The following is a 21,214-nucleotide window of genomic DNA, read 5'->3' as shown; positions in this document are numbered from 1 at the left end:
TCAAGTTAAAATGTATGACTTTATTTGTCCCCTGCCTGTTCTCCAGTCTATTCACAATTTTGTCTTTTTTTTTTTTCTGAGGCACTAGCTAAATATCTAGGGGTCAACTTAACAGCTCGAAAATATTAAATTTCACAAAAATGTATAAAATAAGGTCATATTTCTGTATAGCAGTTTTATAACTAACAAACTAAACAGAACGAATACTCTGACTTTAACAAACTGAATCTACACATACACAAGTCTTCAGGTAACACTGATAATACACCAACTAATAGCACTGGAGACTAAAAGGTTGTTTCACAATTTATATATTGGCAATGCCTCAAAAGTGAAGCCAGATTAGGAGAACATCCACACCAAAACAGAATGTACATCATTCACAACCAGAATGTTTGTGAATATGAAGAACTCTTTCTACCAAACATGGCTTTAAAAGACAAAACGCAGAGGTGATCCACAAACAAAAATGTAAGGACAGAGATAAAAACAATGAATCAGTTCTTTCTATGGCAAAACGTTTTTCCATTTTCACAAAGTCTGGTCAAGCCAAGGTATTACGAATAGTGTATGTATGTTCTTTTCATCATAGGTCTTATATTTTAACAACCATGAAATATCTCCAGAACTCCGGCCATAGTGCAAACTAGCCTACAGGGAAATACATTCCATGCAACACTCCCAATCCTAATTTCACACAGAAGCTCCAAATTGCTTCTGATCATCCTAACTGGGGATTAGCCCAAATTATATGAAGCCACAATTAAAAGAAGGAGAAAAAAAAAAAAAAAAAAGCATCAACATCACAAATGTCAATTAGCCATATCCAACTTAGTCTTTTATAAGTTTTTCAGTGTTTGTAAGGAAATAAAATGACATTTAAAGTAACAGTAACTTACAATGCATGTCAATAAATAACTGGTTTCGCCTTGAAACCCCCGCCCACCCAAACCACGTCATCAGTGTTCACTACTTTATCATGAATTGTGCAAGGTGTGCTTGAGCTTCTATAACTACAGCTGAAATCTACTGTGGACATGTCTGGTGACGCTCCTTTTGATTTTCTGAGTGCTTCGCTGACTGGCTGCATCCTTCATGCATAGCTATTTGTTGTGACCAGCAGCTCATACGCTGGGTCATGACTCCTCCTGCACAGCACCACGCAGGCACAGAGCATTCCCAGCATCTGCAGACACACAGTACAGGAATGAAAGAGAAGCTATTATTTAAGTCGTTAAGTCCTTCTGCAAACTTGGCAGTTGAATAACGCCAGTATAATCAAACAGCAAGCGCTAATGATCAGTTCTTTTCTAATCTAATGGGAATATTGGGAGAAATTACAGAACATTTGGCGTATTGTAAATTTGTATTCAGCACTGCACTTAAAGCAAGCATCCTTTTCTCCTGGAATAATTTCTTTTTGTCCCTGTCTACTATGGAAAATCACACTGTATAAGCAAATGATGTTAAACCAGGAAACATAATCTTTTCACACATACAGCATACATGCTATTTTATAATTAGTATGTTTGAGTGTAATATAAAGACATTGACCAAGCTGTCTTTGTCACTACTTTGTGAACAGGGCTTTCCTGGTCAGCAGCAAACATGCTGAGGTGTTAAACACATTAGAATTCCTTTGATACAATTTAGGTCAGAGCTGCTGTCAGCTCAGTTTTCTGCAGCTTTAATTATGTTCCCAATACACATGATTTTGACTTGATATTAAAATAATCTCGTAATAAAAAAATCATTTGTTTTTTGCAGTAAGGCAGCTGATTGTTGTGAATGAATTAACCTCAGTGTTAACAACTCGTACTAGCTTTAGTCCTTTCTTAGATTTAAGATTACTCTCAAATGTTCTCTATAAAATAAAATCCTTGAATTGGATTATAGCACCACATAATATGAGAAAAATCTGTTACATCGGCGGTCAGACAATGGGTCAGATTTCTATACATCTGCAGTTCATCTGTAATATTTATTATCCCCCTTACCTGTATAGATGCAAAAGTTAATGCAGCCCATATGACGTACATCATGATCTCCTTTAACTTCTTCACAACAAGAGCTTCACAACCCTAAAACAGAAAATGAATGACATCAAAAGAGTTTCATTGCCATAACAAATGTATCAGCAATAAAGCCAGAGAGCCTTTTAAGTTTGTTTATGCCACAGAGAAAAAAAAAAAGAAAAAGAAAAAAAAAGTGGGTACCTCTTGGTAGAGATCCGCTGGTCGAGTGAGGGTGCCAGTACAGTTGCTGATGCTGGGCTGACAGCAGCTGACTGGGACACTGTTGTTCTTGGATTCTTTAAACCAGCGAGTGTTCCTCCAATCAGAGTAGTTGTGAATGCCGCAGCAGTGAAGCTAACAAGACAACAGGGATGGATGGTGAGTGAAAATCTTCAGAGTCCGGAGTTAAGGACACAATTCGAAATTAAGCTCACGATCTAAAATATACATTGAAACAATATATACATGAAAAGGCATAAAAATGACAATTCTTTAAAACTATTTAAATTTTAGCCGACAAAAGAAAAAGATTTGACATGGCAGATTTTTTTTCCTCACCTGCCTCTGCACATAGTCAATAGCGCGGCTGGGAGCGTCAGTGTTGGTGCCGTTGTACTCGTTGTAAACCTTCTGGATGGAGTGATTCACCTCATCTTCTACCTGAAACAAATAAACAGCTGCTGTTACTGTATCTGTTCAGTGACTGCAATTTTCACATTATTTCTAAGAAACAGTTTTTCACATGATTATGAAACTAAGTTACAAAGTAGGCCCTTCTGCAACACTCTCACCCAAAGGGAATTTGAATGCATGAGTGGCTAAATAAATAAAATGAATAAAACATAACAAAGGAAATTTTGAAACAGTAACAAAATGCAACAATAAATGTTATTTTAGATATATATATAAAATACATGACTATAATTTTCCTAAAAACCTATATTGTACAACATAAAGGGATGTTCATCTTTTTCAATCTTGAACCCAAATGTTGGAAATCCTAACTTAGACCCATTTTAACAAACTTAAACACTTAGTGCAGGCCAGTGAGGCAATGTTTACCTTTGCCCTGTATATGTAGCCCAGCACCACCACCACACACTCTGTTACAAACACCAGCAGGAGAATGGCAGCAAACTGAAATGACAACAAAAACACAATGTTCAGAGACCCATTAGTGAGGCAAGTTAGAGGCAAAATGCTGACGCTGATTTTTCAGTGCTGTTAAAAAAAAAACATTTATTCCCAGTCTTCTGTTACTTTGTGTCTTCCTTGAGTAACAGACATGTTGCATGTCCTCCTCAGCATTCAGCTCATTTTATGGGTGCAAGTCAAAGTAGTCCACACTCACAGTTGCCAGACCACAGGAGCTTTCCCGTATTGTTGCACAGCAGCCAATCAAGCCGATGATGAACAGAAGAGTCCCCACGGCTATTATTATGACAGCGGGAATCAAAGTGTACACATCTTCAAAGAAGTGGTCATAGTCGTCATATGTGATAAACACGTAGGCTCCGATGTAGCATAAAATTCCTGCTGCAGCCTGCACATAAAAACAGAGAATGAGGAGTCAGAGAGACACAGAGAGAAGAAGGGCCTTTAGAATCTGCCTCCTCTTTTTTTTATTTGATTTTACTTGATATTTATCCATTTTCTTCTATGGGTCGCACATGATAATCATATTCAGTTGTTAAACTATGTCTGATAATGCAAATTCTTTTTTCTATTTGTTAATGATTGATGATTTGTTTTCCTTTCATTATAATATACTGTGCAGTGCAGTAATTCAGTTGGGTAATGTATTATGGTGTATATTGTAGGTGTACCTCTAGAGTGCATAGAGGTGTAAAGTACTGTACATACTATAGTGTCATGGTGATGGATTTTGTAAAGCTTTTTTCGTCAGTTTTTATCCTTACATTCAGAAAGACTTGCATTGCAAACTTTGTACAACCTGTTTTGACAGCATTCTATATAACTAGAAGCAAACGAAGCCTTGAAAGTTAATGCAAACAGTTCCTACAGGTGCCACAACTTTTGTTGATTACTTGCAAACCCTCTGTCTGTTCAAAGGCAGTTTTGGAAAAAACTGTGTTACTAAACCCTCTGATGCACTATTAGGACCATACTGTGCTGCAGGAAGTAGAACTGTATGTCGCCATCAGAATGGTGTGAACAAGAAAAGTAACAAAGGAAGACAGACTGGTTGGTCGGGGGTTCATCCAACAGCAAGACAATGACCCAAAACATTAGAAGAAAACAACTGGACTGTGGCTTCACATGATGGAAGACCGGCACAGTCTCCAGACTTAAACCCCATAGAGCCGGTTTGGGATGAACTGGACAGAAGACGAAAGCAAACTAACCTACAAGTGCAACACATTTGTGGGAACTTCTGCAAAGGTGATGGGACGAACTTTCTAAACAGTGTTTCATTTCCACTGTAGAGACATCACGAGTGTGTTCAGCTGCTGAAAGAGGCAAAAATTTAGATTCAATGTAGTTTTAAAGAAATGATTCCATGGTTCCTTGTTTTTAAAATATCCAATTGTTTATTTGTTCTATGATTTAATTTCAGAAACAGAGACATTGAATTATGTCAATTTAAATAACAGCTGAGGGTTTTCTAAAACCTGTGACCGGTTATGTACGTTCAACTATACAACATATTAGAAACATATTTAGCTTCATGTGAAGAGCAACAATTTGGGCTCAGACAGACATCCCAGACCTGAAAGACAGGTGCAGCGTGAACTCGGCCACTGTTACCGCTACGTTATTCAAGACATCCTCGACGATGACATGGTCTTATCCTTAAGCTACAGCCTCCGGTGCTCGGTCTATCGTTTCTGTTTTCTTATTGTACATGCATGTTCTACTCCAGGTCTGGCAGTCTGTTACTATGACGATGCAGATGTTAGCTTAATGTAGCGCCGCAGGTTAACTCGGCAGCCTCCGCGGGTACCTGGCGGCTGCCGCATACTGTCATGGCTACAACTTTGTGGGCGGCAGCCACCGACACGCTGCGGCTTGGCTGCAGTCACCTTACTGCTTCTCCATTTAGTGCAACCTCGCGAGGGAGCGCTAACGTGAACGCCGTGTCGTCCGACTGCAGCCCGCGAGCGCATCTCTGGCGCAGTTTGCTAGCTCGCTAATGTTCTCCATCCCCTGGCCTCACCGGGATGCTTGCACATTGTTCAAACGTCTTCTCGTTTTCTTACCCAAAATATGAGATTGAGAAATACCAAGACCGTTTTGGACGACGTAATTCCGCACTGCCCCATTGTAACTTGAGCATTAAAATTAAAAGTGCAACAGTGGGGAGAAGAAAAAAGAAACCCACCCACTGCTGCACCTGCAACTTGCGGTTATAATAATAAAATGGCTTCGGTGGCCCTGCCCCCACCGTGCAGATTCCTCTTGGCTCCACCAACCAAATCACCGCAATTAAAAGACGGAGGTCACGTGTTCGGATGACATCATCATTCAAAACAAACACCCGATGGATGATATTTGAACATTGATCCCGGTAACTATATTACATATACACAATGAATTCCATTGTACATTTTAAATTATTATTACTAAAAGCATCAACCACTACAACCCCATCACACTCTTTTTTTTTTTTTTTTTTTTTACACAGCCCGTCAATTTAATGTGACGCCTTACGACGCTATTTAGTTTTACTCGTCCACCACAAAATGAATTTAAATCAACGCGATGGGATGTAATGTGTCATAAGCAATAAGCAGTGACAATGACTGTCCCTCAAGTTTACCCAGTGCATCTGTAGTTCCTCAGCTCTGTTTAGAAATCGAGTATTCCTGGAAAAAGATGAATTTTTATCCGGGCATTTGGTACTGATCTCTCGATGGCAGGACATGAGTTTAAGCATTTAGGCCTATAGCAGCTCGGGTGGGATGCTGTTTGAATGGTTCATTTGTCGACAGATATGGAAAACCCTCTTTTGAACACATAATGTAAGGCCATTTAAAAAACAAAAAAACAAAAAAAAAAACACAGGCGGAATCAGCATGGAGATGTCATCGGTGTGTAGTAAGGGTTTTTATGCCAGAGGGTGGCAGTGTATGATTTCTAGTTTTACACTACATAAAATGTGGGAGGGGAAAATGTGTCGGTAGGACCACCCGACAACCGTATGACAGTCCTTCTGCTGAGTACATACATTTTTCAGATGTTCAGGCCCAGGCCTTAATAAATAATACTATACACACTGCACCCACACAGTTCCTTGGCAGAAATGGATGAATGTAAGAGAAACATGTGATATGCCCCTGCTGCCTCTACTTAAAACCTATTAGACCTGTGCATCTCCAGTGAGGTCAAGATAGATTACTCCGTTGAAAATTAGTACCTTTGGGGCATTCAGTCAATGATGACTTGGGCAGATGCCCAAAGCCCTTGGTTTTATTGAGTTAAAGCGTGCCACACTTGTCTCTGTCAGCTTTTAGTGTTCAAACTGATCAAAAGTGGATCTCACATATTCAAGCAGAGGCTGAGGCTGCCTCTGTTGACACAACATACATCCACTGTGTGAATTATGCATCGAGCTACCCTCACGGCTATAATTTGAGTTATTATTAAAACAGGACAACATAAAACAAAGAAACAAGGAGATACGCAGGGAAACAAAGACGGTATACCAAAAGTTTCAAAGTCAGAGACATATGCATATGACTTCGGGTCATATGACAAATAGCCTTCCACTGAATAATGTCTGTGGGTGTGTTACAGTTTGTGCATAACCTATGGCAATGACAGGTTTTTGCATAATAGAATATGAAATGTGATGGTTATTGTTTTTACCTTGGTTACGTTTAGAATATGGCTTCACTTAAGGAAAAAGCAAAATGGCTCTTTTTTTACACGTAAGCTGAAAATCATTTCATTCATTTTCAAACAAGTGAGTGCACATTTCCAGTGGGATCAGGCTCCATACTGGGGACCGGAGATGGTAACAGTTCAATGTAGTGACAAAAGTGATAAATTATCATAAATCCCTCATGCATTAATGCACACTTAGTTGCCTAGTGCGGATATCGCCATTTATATAGCAAACAGAGTAATGTCCTGTTGTCTGCTATGTTTGTTCAAATTAAAATGCCCTCACAAGACATGTGAAACCCATTTACAACCAAAGCTTTAATCAATGAAAAACAAAGCTATCCAAGAAACACCTTCATCGAAACAAAAGCATATAGTAAAACATGAAGAAATATCACGAAGAAGAAATAAAGGATTTATTAATCCCTAATTTGAAGTAATTTGTCACTGCTGCAATTTAGGATAACAAACCATAATATGGTTGACCTTGCAGCCATCAAAATGTCAGATGGTTAATATTAGTCGGTTGGATATTAGATAAAGAAAATAAGAATATTAGCATTTAAGGTCACATTTAACTTCTTCAAGATGAGGTTATCTGTAATTACTGATAATTGTTTGTTTCTGGTTTTAATTAGCCCCATCATTTGGTATATCAGATTCCACAAGTTTTGTGATAACTTAACATAATATTTTGTTTTATGGTCTTTTCTTATTTCATAGCCATACAGTATACTGTAGCTACTATACGTAAAATAGCTGAGCAACACACATTTTCCAGCAGCATGTAGAGTCTTAAAGCCACATTAACTAATTTGAATTGTTTTGATCACATCACAAAAGACAGATTAGTCTCCTCTGTGATGACTATCTATAAGTAAATGTCAAATTCTAGGTATTCCCAAATTTGGGTGATTGTTAGATACAATTCAATGTACAGTGAATATACAAAATATTAGGGGCATCTTTTCTGCTATTAACTTTTTACAATCCACACCTGCATTGCCTCAAAGATCCTTCCTTCCTTCCATCCACTCCTGTCTCATTGATAGCTGCAGATGTATTTGGGGAAAATTAATCAATTATAATGACTTAACTGGATTCACTCCAACAAAAGTGAAAAGATTTCAATGAAATCTTGTCTGTGCAGGAATAACAATTTCTTTTCCTGGAATTTAGAATTCAATTTTTTTTTGTTTTTGGCAAGCTTCAACTGTCCTACGAATTTAAAGACACAGAGCAGTTCATTTGTGTAGGTCGACAGAACCAGGGATTATTAGATAAACATAAGCACGTAAAGGAACAAAACATTTATATGAGCAATCGAGCAAATGCAGAGTAAACAGAGAGCACAGAGATGTTAAATTGAATCTCTCATTCCCCCAGGAGGGAGGAAGCATGTGTGATGCGGGAGATCTATGCAGGCTCAAATTGTGTGGAGACATCAACTTCCTAAACAGTTAACATTTGTAACATGTTTGGAGTCATGAGAGGAGAGTTATATTCACTCATTCAGACAACACAGACACGCACACACACACCCGCACACACACACACACACACACACACACACACACACACACACACACACACACACACACACACACACACACACACACACACACAGAAATTTCTTTGTATAGGCACACTGAACAGATCATCACACAGTTAATCATGTAGATATTTCAGATTAATTAATAAAAGACAGTATTTGTGGTTGAAGATAAAATTTTTCTCAGCATTCAAATGCAGACTGGCACATTTTGTGTATCTGTACAACAGCAAAAATTAAATGCTATGGCTTTACTCATTACTATACAATACAGTGTTCTGAATTTTTCGCTCTTAAAAAGTAATTTCATCGCAAAGACCCAGGAGACCCAGGAGAAAAAGAGACCAAAAAGAATATTTAAGTCAGAAACGACACTCTAGAATATGTTTCTAAGTTTCTCATCAGAGGTTGAGATACAAGTTTGAATGCTTTTCATTAGGGACTTAAAGTTTCTGTAACCTATTGAGCAGACTTATTTATCAAATTGTTCCCAATTTTCTAACCTAGTAACCTACTTATGTGCAATGTTCTGCACCTGAAAGATCCACGTTTTTCAAGCTATTGTTTGACAAAATAACCATAGGTTAGAGAGTGTGATTATGGAGGGGATGAAAACAACTTCTTGCCCTCCATGTAATGAAAAACTCAGGAAAAAGACCCTAATTATGGTTTTTGTGTGCTGCAAATCAGTTGAGAGCAAAGCCTACACTAAATTGTCAGTTTATTGGGTACAGCTAGAATTAATGCATTTTAATACAACAGTATGGAGTTATCAACTTGGAGGAATGTGATGACCCCATTTATAATAACACGAGCAGACAAAATATTAGGAACACCTCTCATATAACACAATACAATTCAAAAGCACCACAAACTGCATCCTCCGAACTGTCCATCAAATTCATCGCCTCTCCAAAACAGTTTTTAAAAAACTGAACATTAGAACCTTCATGAAGTTAGGATTTATTGCAGGACTGTCTTGTCAGACCGCTTTCAGCAAGGTGTAAACTGACGACCCAGTGAATTCTTTAGTCGGGAACGTTTTCTGTCACTTATTGGGCCAAAAATTGTGAAGTCAATACCTAGACTACACAGCTTTCCTCTCTCTCACTTCTTCCCCGATGCCATTACTCTGGACTCTGTGCATATTTCACACCATAAAAAGCGACGTGAAGCAAAGGGTATTGTGGGAGAGATATTGAAATAGCTGTGCCCGTTTACAATACAGTAGATCAGCCCAAGGCACTGTAGCTGGGCCATCTCACTTCACCACTATTGATTGAGAGAACAGGTCATCCCTTTATGCAAAGGACAAGAAAAGTACAAAAGATAATATCGATTTCATGTCTAAATTTCCAGGAAGCTAGAAGATGTGATTTATATAAGCTGCCCACAGTTGTATTTATATAAGTGTTATTTTGGACATGCTTCTAGCACACAAAGAGAAACAATCAGGCTGAACAATTAGTTGATCGTTGGGCCTATACATAAGGACTGTACTAGATGCCTGTGGAGAGTATCAGAGAGAGAGGGAGGGGGTGTAACTCAATATTAAGGTTTTAATACTGTAAAGCTTTGGTCAATATATAGCTTTAATTACAGAAACTGGCTGCTCCCTGTGTAGTCACGATCTTTTTTGAGGCCACAATGAAATGCAAGCGAACAGTGAAGCCTTGTGTCTCGTTTAAGGGGCGTGTAGTCATGGGCGAGTTCGAGCCTTTTGTGCAGGAGCCATTGTCACGCACGGGGCACTTCCCAGGCAGTTAGGTGGAAGAAGCCCAGTGGCGCAGCCACAATGAAGTGACCAGTGGTTTCCCCGGAGCAAGTCTGTGTGCTGATGTCGACCGGGACAGGACTTGAATAAACGTGATCTATATGTGTTATAATTTATCTGCCTCAGATCATAGCCACAGCAATGCAAATAATAACTTTATTTAATATAAATATATTTTTTTTAAATGACAAGACAGTGTGAAATATCATCATCAGATTAAACTGAAAGATCTTTTTTTTCTCGTATTGCAGACGGCACAGCTGCTGTTGACTAAGTATGGCAGATACAGTAAATTACAATCATGATGAGCAGGAGACTGTAGACTGTGTCTAATATATTTATTTATTTTAACCCATGAGGTCAGATGACCCCGGATCCGTCTTCACACGTGCCAGACCTTCATCCTCTGTATCACTTTCTGCTTTGGATGTAGCTTTCTAAAATCTTCATCAACAAGTCCGCCTCCTGAAATAGAGAGTTATCGAATTAAGACCCAGAATCATCACCTCAGTCCCTTTTTGACTGAAACAAAAAGCGTCTGGACACCAGTGGCTCTCACCTGATTTTTCGAGCGGCTCTCTTGTGTGTCCAGCTGCGCTTGTAACGCCGCCCGCAGAAATTCCTGGAAAAGCTCCTCGAGAGCTCTCTGCTCCCCAGGAAGGGTGTCTTCCAGCGCATCGGCGCCCTGCCCCTCCGCTGAGGGCAACAGGGGGGTGTCCATCACACTCTTCTTTCCCATGAAGTGTCCTGCCAAGTCAGAGAAAACGCTCATTGATATTGCCTTAAATTAGGTGAAAACTGGGGGAAAGGAACCCCCCCCCGGGAACAATCAACATGTCCTCATCGTTCCGAGAAACCATCAAAATGTGATGATGTAAAAATGAATTCACTTCATGTGGAAAATATGTAAAATCAGATGCCATCCAATGCAAATATGACTGTTTGCTCTACAGTGAATTGAATTAGAAGATGAATCTTACCTGTAGCCCAAAGATTGCCTCTTGGATTCACTTTAATTTTTGCAACTTTATTCCTAAGCTCAGTCAAGTCGAAACTGACTGCAGCGGTAAAATACATGAAAGAAAACAAGACAAGGTAAGTAAATAAGCCACACTGGCAAACATTATTCAGTGTGAACCCTCTCATCTCAACGCAGAGTGGCGAACTGTCCTTAAGGGAGCGGATTTCCAAGTGTCTCCTGTTGGCTCTGGATCGTTCAGACGCATCCCGCTTTTATAGGCTCTCCTGGCCGGGGTGGGCTCTCTTCACGTTGCGTGTGATTTTGTTCAGCCTGCTGCATAAATTGAAATGTAGTCAGTCGACTCATCGTCGATGTGTCGTGAGACCGCGTCTCTGGCTGCGCGTCCTTTACGCACCACGCGATTCATCTTCCACTCGGGGCAGATGCGGACGTTTTCGGGGAAACAGTCCTCTCAGCAGACACCCAACTAGAGAAGCAGCGATGTACGAGTGCGCAAATCTTTTTTCCCCCCCACTGGGGCTTGATTCATTAAAGTTTGACTCTATTTTCCCCTGTCAAGGCTGAAAGGAATTTCTTGAGTTTTTGGGGATGGGCACGTGGTATGGATGGAGGGACCCTACCCTGCACAAACGGCAGCACTGTGTATTTATACTTCTTTGAGGAGATATTGGTCAAATACATTCAGAATGCTCTTACACTCTGTATTAAACCGATAAAATATGCCACACACACGGTATAGGCTATTGCATTAGTAAAAGCTCCATTAATTGGCAAACACAAATCATTTCTTTGTCAGTGTGTCTCCACGAAGTGGCACGGGTGATCGCTCTAGAGCCCTCTGGAAGAAAAACATGTAGTCGCTTCCTGCCCGCGTCCCCCCCACCACCACCACCACCCCAACCCCAACCCGACTCCCGCTGTCACAGCCAGGCCGCGGTGATCGCCCTCGGTCCCCCGAGAAACAGGAACCTGCGGATTCTCGCTGCTGATTTAGAGCTGACAGGACAGACGGCCTCCGTGTCACTCCGGGGTGCAAAAGTTGAAAGTTTACGGAAGAGCCGCAGCCCGTGTCCTGCTCTTTTCATAACCTTTGGCATTCACACACACTTGCGATTTTCAGACATTCTGCACGGCTGAATGTCAGTCTCATTAGAGGACTGTCCGACCGTCGCGGCTTCACTCTCACTAAGTTCACAAATTAGAGGAACCGAGACTTTCCCTGAGGGATCTGACGGCTGTTTGCATCTCCGGCTCAAAGCCACTGATCTACAGAGCAAAGGGCAGGATTCGTTTCAGGCCACAGTCACTTAACACTATGGCCTGGGCTACTTGCGTTGCTGCGTCGACGCGTCTCCCTGCTCTCTCGGGGCCGTACCGAAATGGAAAAATGGACAGTGCAAAAGCTCGAGCTCGTCCCACAGCTGACACTGTATGACCAACCGGTGTGGATGTAAAACCGGTGCGGCCCTTTGGAGATTTAGGTTTTGGGGCTCCAGGAGATTGAGTTTGTGAGGTGCGGCTGAAAACGAAAGCAGCAATAAAAAAAAAAAACCAAAAAAAAAATAACACACTTAACTGGCAACACAGGCAAGTTTGGAGGTTTAAAGAAAACTGCAACCAAGCGCCATCAATTTCAAAGTTCAAGTACCGCAATACTTTCAAGTGGATCCACAGTAAGACTATATGTCAATCCCTACTTCTTTATGATTACTTGCTGCTGCCGCTGGATGGGGTCAGTGGAATTCACCTTGAGTGCAAGGACACTCAAGTGTGGTCACATTATGTAAACAAAGAGAGCGGCAGCAAGGTTAATGCTCACAGCGTGTCTGCCCTCATGAAAAGCTCGGCCCACTTAAAAGGAAACGGAGCCTGTGCCCTACTCCAGTGACCTTCATAAGTAAATGATCAAACAAGCCGTTATACCCATTCATTTACGAGAAAATGTGTGAGCGACAAATTATTTCTGGCACAGCTCTACAAATGGACCTTAACCTGACTGCGATTGGTACTGGTTTCATAGAATATTTGGATGGTCATTTATATATGAAAAAACAGATAGTATGAAATCTATCTTCTTCATCACTTGCAACCACAAATACCAGTCAGGAGTCATAATTACTTTTGTGTGAATGACTTTGATTCTGTATATTATGAATAATAATTTACAAACAAACAAATAAACAAAAGAAAAAAAAGATTTAGCCACTCTACTTTAGACAGATGCTCTACATTTCCAGATCACTAAAGCTCTGTCCCATCGGGAAAAGCAAAGGGTAGACATCCTCTGATCTCTGCTGAACTGGGGCCAAGAAAAAATTGAGACAAGGTGGTGGAATAATCCATAGTGGATGGTAACCACATTTCATATTTAATATCATTCATATTCAGTTCTCATAAAATACTTCACATATCCTTTTCAGACACAATGATTCAACAGGAAAGAAATAATACTTAATTTACCTTTAAGAATGCTGTTTTACATTCTGAGGATTACAAATAAAGATCGACTTCAAACTAAATCTAGCCTAGTTCCCTCACAAAAATATTTTTAAAGCTTGGATTTTTCAAATGTAAACACCCTATCCACATTTCTACAAAATGTTCAAACAAATGGTACAAAAAAGCTAGTTGGGTTTGTCAAAGTCTAACTTAATTCTGTTTTGAAAGGCATGACTGAGGTTTCCTGGACGTAGTTTATCTTTCTTGAGTCCTGAAGTCTGGGTACCTCACTCCCGATGGACCAACACAAAGAGACCCAGCATGAAGAGGACAGCATACTGCAGAGTGAAAACACAGGAGAAATTAGAATTACACTAGAAACTTCAAAGCTTAAGAGCCCAGCAAAACTCGTCAGTTGGGACAGGGTCGACAAACTTACTTTGAACTTGGGGTAATCGTTCATGAGGATGGTGACAATACCAATGTATGGCACAAACCTGGAGATGACACGAATATTCACTGTCAAGACATTTTATTGATGCATAAAATATGTCAGTTTGTAACAGATCAAATCCTACAGTAGACTCAAAGTCTATAACGCAAGCCATCTGGAAGCTGCTCCACATTCTCCTGGATCCATATTCTTCATGTGTGTTTACTAGGGCTGTCAACAGATAGTTTCAGTTCCATTATATAATCAAACAGACGGACATTCGATTGTGAAAATTAACATTTGATTCTGAAAAAAAAGGGCACATCTAGAAAATATGCACCCAAGTAGTTATGTCTCTCTTTGTATTGGTTTTCCCTCTGATAGACAAAATGCTAAAAATTAGATATCTGAATGGTTTGAACCTCTGCTTTTTTTAGAAGGAATAATCAAATGTCATTTTGGACAATTTTGACAGCGCTAGTGTTTACAGTCCAACTATAATATTGGCAACCTAATTTCTAATATTGTAATTTTGCTGTTTCGATCTATTCTGTACACACAACATCTACTGCATGTCTTTCTGTCCTGTAAGAGGGAGCCCTCCCGTTTAGCTCTTCATGAGCTTTATTCCTTTTTAGTCCCCTTTAAAAGGAGTTTTTGGGGCAGTTTCTCCTCTCCCGAATCGAGGGTCTAAGGGTAGCCAGTGTTGTATCTTGTACAGACTGTTAATCTGCAGACTGCAAATATGTGATTTGTGATACTGGGTTATATACATAAAAACTGATTTAAAAAGTTTTACGACTTTGGCTAGCTATAAGAGATGAAATCATACATTAAAACAAAAATTAATGTGGCCTAAGCAGTAAAACTAGAAATAAAGATGAAACTAAAAAAAAGAAATAAACAAGTCCAGAGCTGCAATGATTAGTTAACTGATTTATCAGATGAGCAACAGAAAATTAATCTGCAATTATTTTGATAAGTAATTGGTCGTTTTTCTGCCTTTCAGATATTATCAAACATATACTGATTCCAGCTTCTCACATTTAAAGATTTGATGCTTTTTTGTGATGTATGTGACTTAAATGTGTTTGGGTGTTGAACTTATAGTCAAATAAAACAATCAAAGACAAAGAGAGAGAAGATATTAGCATATTAATTAATCAATGACGAAAATAATTACTACTTGAAGCCCTACACAAAGTAACCTGCTGTCAGGAATGAACATTTGGGGGATGCAAATATAAAACTACGTGTTCAGTGTCCTCTTTGTCCCTCTCATACATCTGGACAAGTACAGATGAAGAGGATGAACCTTGTTCAGTATAAATTAACTAGCAAAAGATAATAGACCACCCATAATCCCCAAATCTGAAACAGTGAAGATGTGAAATTGCTGCTTTTTACAGATGACCTTGTCAAGAACAACTATGGCTAATCATTCAATTCCATTAGAGTATATAAATTTTGCTTTTACTGCGTCCACCCCTTGTGCAACACGTACTGTTCTGTCTTACCTTGTAAATAAAGATGATTTCAGTTTAATACACCGTCTCTGCTAGACTTTTCACACTTTCACCCTAGATCGTCATTCTCCTCAGTTTTGATTCTGAAACATCCTGGTAACATTTGTGGCCTCTACTATACAGTAGCACAAGTTATTTGTATTACATATGTTATTAAGATATCTGTACCATTATGCATTTCTTTCCAGCCAAAGTACGTACCCCCTAGCTCGTCCAACCACATCTTTTTTCTCCAGCCAGTGTTGGCCCTGCTTGTACAGTCCTCTGTCATCCACTGCATTGTTGTCCCCTTTGGTCAAGAACTTAATGTCTCCATTTTCCCTGTGGACAATGTAGCAACATGATTATAGACCACTTACTGGATGAGGATGCATGATAAGTGTCAAATTCCACTTCTCAAAGCTTCTCTTTTGATACAGTTATATACTATGAATGGAATTCTCAGGTGTAATACACAGGTATGGGAATCAGTGGTACTGGAATTACAACTTAATCATGGACAACACCACTGAAAAAATGTGCAGTCATACTTTTCATGGATCTTTAGTACTCTGTGTACTATTGGGATCTCTCTGCCCTCTATCCTGAAGACAACGATCTCTCCGACTCTGATGGGATCTTCTACCCGGTTGGTCAGAAACAGCAGGTCTCCTCTGTGGAAGGCTGGCTCCATACTCCCACTGAAATGAATGGTACACACACATTAGCAAAATTAGTTAGTACCATTTAGATAATTTAAATATTAACAATTATATAACAATGCCATCTACGATTGACAATATGCCACGCTGAACTCAATCTTTGTTTTACAGACATTATCCACAACTTGTGGAACAAAGGCATGTTTTTTAAAGAGATGAAAAATAACTAATGTTTGCACTGTTTGGAATTGTTTTAAGATGGGAAATGGGAAACAAACTCAGTCCAATAGCAAACTGTAATGCTTGCAAAGCCACAAGGAGGCATCACACAGCTATACAAAACTTTATCTTTTGTAAGTAAATTATGTACATACTCAGAATCAGAAGTTGATTCTGTAAATAGGTTGTAGAGAGATCATATTTCATGCACTTGTGCACCAGTATTGCTGTACCTGGCACAAACTGTATTTAATATATTGTATTGAATATAATTTTTGGTACGAATGGTTTAGGTTGAATGTTTCAAAGTATGTTTCCCAGTCATTGAGGTTGTCATTATTGTATTCTTTGGTCTTGGTAAACTGTCCTGGTTCTCTTATGGATTTTTGGACTAAAATGCATGTCCAAGTAAAACTAAACTCCCCAAAATGGTGATCACTGTGGGATCTTTCCAAGAGTCATGTTATCCAGAGGAGAGCCAAACAAACCTAATACTGTGCTTATACAAGACAGACACAGGCAATTCTTAAAGGTTGTTGGCTAATTTCACTCTCTTCAGTTCAGACTGAGTGTGAAGTTCACCACCCAAGGCCACTGTAAAATTCACAGCAGAGATGCTATAGAGGTATGACGAAAAACCGCTACCTAGACGGCTAGACACAAAAGGGAAAATCTGATTATCTGAGCAGCTTCTCTTTACGGATATGTGTGGTGGCTCATTGTAGTTCAGATTATCGCTGCTGTCCTACGAAAGCCATAGCTCGCCTACTGCATTAACATTAGACGGCAACCAAGTGAGAGGGGACTCTGGGCATTTGTTGTTGTTTATTCTAACATGTGGTATATTTCTATGCAGAAAATCACCACTCTGTCAAGTTCTTTACCACCCAAGGGAGGTTACTTCAGTTCTCACAACACTGATTCTCATCAGCAGAGGCTGGAAGTGCTAATTTAGGGCAGAGCAAGAATCAAAAGCCCGACACATGCGACTGACTTACCTGAGAACAACAACAATAGGACTCTCGCTGCCAGTGACAACCATCAGTCCCTTCCAGATCATCAGCGCAGAGGAAACAATCATACCAAAGTTCAGCACCTGGTAATAGAGCTTCAAACAAAACGCAGAGAATTGCACTTCTGTTAACAACAGCCCTTCACCACATAGAGTGAGCCATCAATAAGTATAACTATCAATAAGACCATTTCAGGTATAAAAGAGCCCAAGACCACTTTGGTAACTCTTGGATTTGCTTGAGATAACATTATATTCACTGGTACGCACAATCTAGCGTTAGACCTCAGCTCACACTGCCATATCAATACTGTAGTAAAATGAGGAGGATAGCTAGCTACACTGAGGCCAGGATTATCGATTAAAAATGCGTTTCCTTAATGCTGCAGTATGACTTAGACCCTCTGGAAGACACGTGTGCATAAGACAGTTCACTTTGTGGGTCGCTAACAGGTGAGAGACTCAGGCTGCAGCGATAAAAAGCGCTCGGCGGCTAGTTAACGTTAGCTCCGAGCTCTGCCGACAACACAAAGAGCCAGTCGTTACATCAGAGTAAACTAATGCGCGGTTACCTACCTGCCGCTTATTCATGCGACGAACATCGTCAAGGAAGTCTAAAGATAACATTGTTGCAAGTACTACAGTGTAAAAAAAAAATGGACCAAATCACATGAAAACGTTTAAAGTAACGAGCATATGGATGCACAGTCGAGCAGCGAAACTTGCACCCGAATCTTCCGGGTGCGCTCAGCCGGAAGTCCCGCCCGCGCCCTGAGCGCTGTGTTGAGGTGTCAGTGCAGGATACGAGCGCGAGCAGCGGGGCTTTCCGCAGGCGCCGCGCCGCGCCGAGCTGCAAAAGGGGTTGCCGAGGTCCTCGCCGGTTGCTCAGAAAGCGTCGCACTTTAGTGGTTTAACCACAGTCAAGGACAGGTGTTATTCGGGAGAGGGTTACATCAAAAGCAAGGCCAGTAATGTGACACACACTTTTAGCTTTTTGAATTTTAACATTTTAAACGGCAGGAGACCAGTTATCACTGCAGTAGCCAAAAGGAATTATGATAGACAGATGAAGACGACTTTCAGGTTTCACAGTCATTTGAGCCATTGTTTTGATAAAAACATGGATGAGTGAAGCTATAAAAAAAAAAAAAAAAAAGACGTAAAGCTTCGGCAAAAACATTCACAATACAAACAGTCTCTGTTTCTTAACTGTCGTTCAAACGAAGTAAGGCTTATAATCAGTGATGTGGACATTATGGCTCAGTGGGCATCATAAATCAAACAACGAGCGATAAAAACAATCACTGCATTAGAAAATTATGACATATTAATAGCTGCCTTTAAACATCGTAAACTGTATTCTGCAAATAAAACAGTGCATGGAGTGAATGTAGGAGAGTTTACTTTCCCCTACAACCTTAATTAACATCTGGGCTGTCTCGTTATCAATACTGTAATAATCTAACTCACAAAAAAGATAAATCTGTTGGCAAGGGAGAAGCTTTCATCACAACTAATTATTAACTGCTTTGTATTATCGTGGACCACATCTAATTTCCTAGAGGAAGTGCATTTGACAGGGTAGGTGATAACATAATTGATGACCACACATCTGAAACCCACCAGCCATTTTGGCTGTTGACTCAGTCTGTGGGGATTATTGGTAAAACATATGTCACACATGAAAAAGTCAAGTTTTATGTTGGCATTTATATGACTCATAGTTAATTGTGTTTTTCCCCCCAGTGTTTGAAAGTTCATTTTAATTTCATGTGTGCTGAGACCGTGTTTAATGTGTGTTTTGGTGACTTGTGTTTTGTTAACCCCTGATGTGAGGTGTTTCAGCAGCACTGTTTGGTTTTCCCGTGACACAGTGTCAGCAGGGATAGACGCATACAGTACATCAGTAATGACAGGGCCTGTGTCATACATGGTGTTTTGTAAATTTACCTCACAATACATTTGACACTTCAAAATGTCCCGGCTTTATCAACAGTAAAGTTTTGTATTTCTCCGCCGAAGAGAAAACAGATATATTTTAACAGTTTCATACACAAGATTATTCATCAACAGTGCCAAAGAATATCCTTAAAAGTATAATATTCATTCAGTTAGATTTTAAAAATGCAGATCAATATAATTTATGCAGTCATGATAGAGTAGAGATGGATTTGATTATTGTTACTTAACATATTAAGTGTTTGCCCAATAGAATTTTGAGAGGTCTTGTTGTATTTATTATGAAGGCTTCTATTTATGTATTGATGCTGTTTTCATATGCCATGTAAATGTATCCCTACAGGCTCATCTACAAATCTGTCCTGCAATGTCTGGGAACGTATCTTTTTGAGAATGCTATAATGAATTCTTCATTCTCTAGCGCTATGTTTGATATTAGAAACTGTTATATAGTTAACTGATGTTTGATATTTATGCCTTTCTATTGTATGTGGGGTAAATTGATTGGTTGCAGGCTTATAGCCACTTCTATATATCCTCACTGTCAAAAACCATTTGCCCGATGAAGGTCTAGAGCTGAATGATCAAAAATAAATGTCATTGCAAGTCGGACAGTGTGTGGGATCTTGTTTGCTGCCTTGGATCCACCCAAGTGCATTTATGGAATAGCAGCAGCTGTCAAGTTCCCACACACACTGCAGAGTTCAGTTATTCATTACTGTCTATTCTTCTCTGGGGCAGTTTCTAACCCCAAAATTGTTATTTATTTATGTATATTCCTAAATAGCAAAATGTAACTCAAATTTGTGAGAACCATATTTTGGTCATCCACTGACGCTGTTAAAGGGTGTTCATAATGCCACCTCATTATGAATGTCCCTACTGAGTCTAGCTTCCTGGTGATACCCCAGGTATTTTGGTGCAGATATTACAGATACCTCTTACCACCCGGGTGTCATAAGGGGTGGCTGTCGGGAGCTTTCTTGAACCAAATTTTCCCCATTTATCAGAACAAAGTTTCGAGGATTGATCTGGTATCCTCCCCTGCTTTTCCTCTGCAACACCTGAAAGGGGGATTGCAGAGCCCTATTGGACAACCCTTCACCATGTGCATATACAGTATTTAGACAACACAGATTAAATTCAGATTTAGCCTTTAAATTCTCTCATGAGAAGAAATAATGTGAGATATGCATCTGAATGTCATTATCTAATAGTCAGCAAAAGCTTGCTGTGATATGGTAGAATAACTCAGAACTGACAGTCAACTTAGCAGTGGCAACGAGACCACTGGCAGCCTGCGACTTTTGGTGGACTGGAGATAAAACTTTTTTCAAATGCCAGCTAGTCTGTGACATTTAGGGACGTATGATCCATTTCATATAATCTGCCTAAATGGTCACAACTACTCTGGCCCAGCAATGGTAATTGAGGTCAGTCAGGCACAACAATGTGAGGTCAGACTCACAGGCAGCCTTGTGAGAGGGTGGCTCTTAGATACCACACTTGCCAGTCGCTGTTTCTGTTTTCAGCCTTTTTTTCATTTGATTTAATGAGACCTTACTGACTGTGCCACTGATTGTACAAATAATGTCTGGTTGAATGTAAAGATATTGTTCTATATCCTGGCATAACCTTTTACAGCTTTTGGTAGACCCGTTTTATCCTTTCTGTTGCAATTGCTGCTGTTATCTGTCAAAACTATCAAAAATGAAATGCAAATAAGATTATGTGTGTGGAGCATTTCTTGACATGTTACTACATAACAAGCCTGAATGTGAGACTGAATTCTGCAAATGTTTTTAACGTTCTAA

At 39.7% G+C, this 21,214-nt stretch overlaps 3 protein-coding genes across 3 annotated transcripts; all 3 read right to left on the bottom strand.

Moving 5' to 3' along the window:
* Positions 1 to 5: 5 nt before the first annotated feature.
* Positions 6 to 5,422, bottom strand: LOC120793806 (tetraspanin-3-like). Its single transcript, XM_040134219.1, has 7 exons — positions 5,237 to 5,422; positions 3,367 to 3,558; positions 3,078 to 3,152; positions 2,574 to 2,675; positions 2,217 to 2,369; positions 1,998 to 2,081; positions 6 to 1,186 (listed from the first exon to the last, which is right to left on the bottom strand). Exons 1-7 carry the CDS (start codon positions 5,297 to 5,299, stop codon positions 1,094 to 1,096), a joined length of 762 nt encoding a protein of 253 aa, XP_039990153.1. The 5' UTR covers positions 5,300 to 5,422; the 3' UTR covers positions 6 to 1,093.
* A 5,032-nt stretch (positions 5,423 to 10,454) lies between these two features.
* Positions 10,455 to 11,983, bottom strand: nmbb (neuromedin Bb). The gene is made up of 3 exons (XM_040135093.1): positions 11,170 to 11,983; positions 10,749 to 10,936; positions 10,455 to 10,654 (listed from the first exon to the last, which is right to left on the bottom strand). The coding sequence occupies exons 1-3, from the start codon at positions 11,333 to 11,335 to the stop codon at positions 10,601 to 10,603; spliced, it is 408 nt and encodes a 135-aa protein (XP_039991027.1). The 5' UTR covers positions 11,336 to 11,983; the 3' UTR covers positions 10,455 to 10,600.
* A 1,523-nt stretch (positions 11,984 to 13,506) lies between these two features.
* sec11a (SEC11 homolog A, signal peptidase complex subunit) lies at positions 13,507 to 18,238 on the bottom strand. Its single transcript, XM_040138726.1, has 6 exons — positions 18,018 to 18,238; positions 17,428 to 17,537; positions 16,100 to 16,249; positions 15,771 to 15,890; positions 14,050 to 14,107; positions 13,507 to 13,948 (listed from the first exon to the last, which is right to left on the bottom strand). Exons 1-6 carry the CDS (start codon positions 18,066 to 18,068, stop codon positions 13,898 to 13,900), a joined length of 540 nt encoding a protein of 179 aa, XP_039994660.1. The 5' UTR covers positions 18,069 to 18,238; the 3' UTR covers positions 13,507 to 13,897.
* Positions 18,239 to 21,214: the final 2,976 nt, after the last annotated feature.

The sequence above is a fragment of the Xiphias gladius genome, chromosome 1 (genome assembly GCF_016859285.1).
Source record: "Xiphias gladius isolate SHS-SW01 ecotype Sanya breed wild chromosome 1, ASM1685928v1, whole genome shotgun sequence".
NCBI lineage: Eukaryota > Metazoa > Chordata > Actinopteri > Istiophoriformes > Xiphiidae > Xiphias > Xiphias gladius.
The sequence above is the reverse complement of the archived record's forward strand: the minus strand, read 5'-3'. Positions and strand labels throughout refer to the sequence as shown.

Bases quoted from the DNA above. Each gene is read 5' to 3' on its own strand.
- LOC120793806 (XM_040134219.1), bottom strand. From the start codon at position 5,299: ATGGGGCAGTGCGGAATTACGTCGTCCAAAACGGTCTTGGTATTTCTC. The intron at 3,153-3,366 runs GTGAGTGTGGAC...TTGTCATTTCAG, and splicing joins GCTCCTGTGGTCTGGCAACT to TTTGCTGCCATTCTCCTGCT. The intron at 1,187-1,997 runs GTAAGGGGGATA...GTGTGTCTGCAG, and splicing joins TAACTTTTGCATCTATACAG to ATGCTGGGAATGCTCTGTGC.
- nmbb (XM_040135093.1), bottom strand. From the start codon at position 11,335: ATGAGAGGGTTCACACTGAATAATGTTTGCCAGTGTGGCTTATTTACT. The intron at 10,937-11,169 runs GTAAGATTCATC...CTGACTTGGCAG, and splicing joins AGGCAATCTTTGGGCTACAG to GACACTTCATGGGAAAGAAG. The intron at 10,655-10,748 runs GTGAGAGCCACT...TCTCTATTTCAG, and splicing joins AGAGCCGCTCGAAAAATCAG to GAGGCGGACTTGTTGATGAA.
- sec11a (XM_040138726.1), bottom strand. From the start codon at position 18,068: ATGTTATCTTTAGACTTCCTTGACGATGTTCGTCGCATGAATAAGCGG. The intron at 16,250-17,427 runs GTAAGTCAGTCG...CATTCATTTCAG, and splicing joins CCTATTGTTGTTGTTCTCAG to TGGGAGTATGGAGCCAGCCT. The intron at 13,949-14,049 runs GTAAGTTTGTCG...TTCACTCTGCAG, and splicing joins ACGATTACCCCAAGTTCAAA to TATGCTGTCCTCTTCATGCT.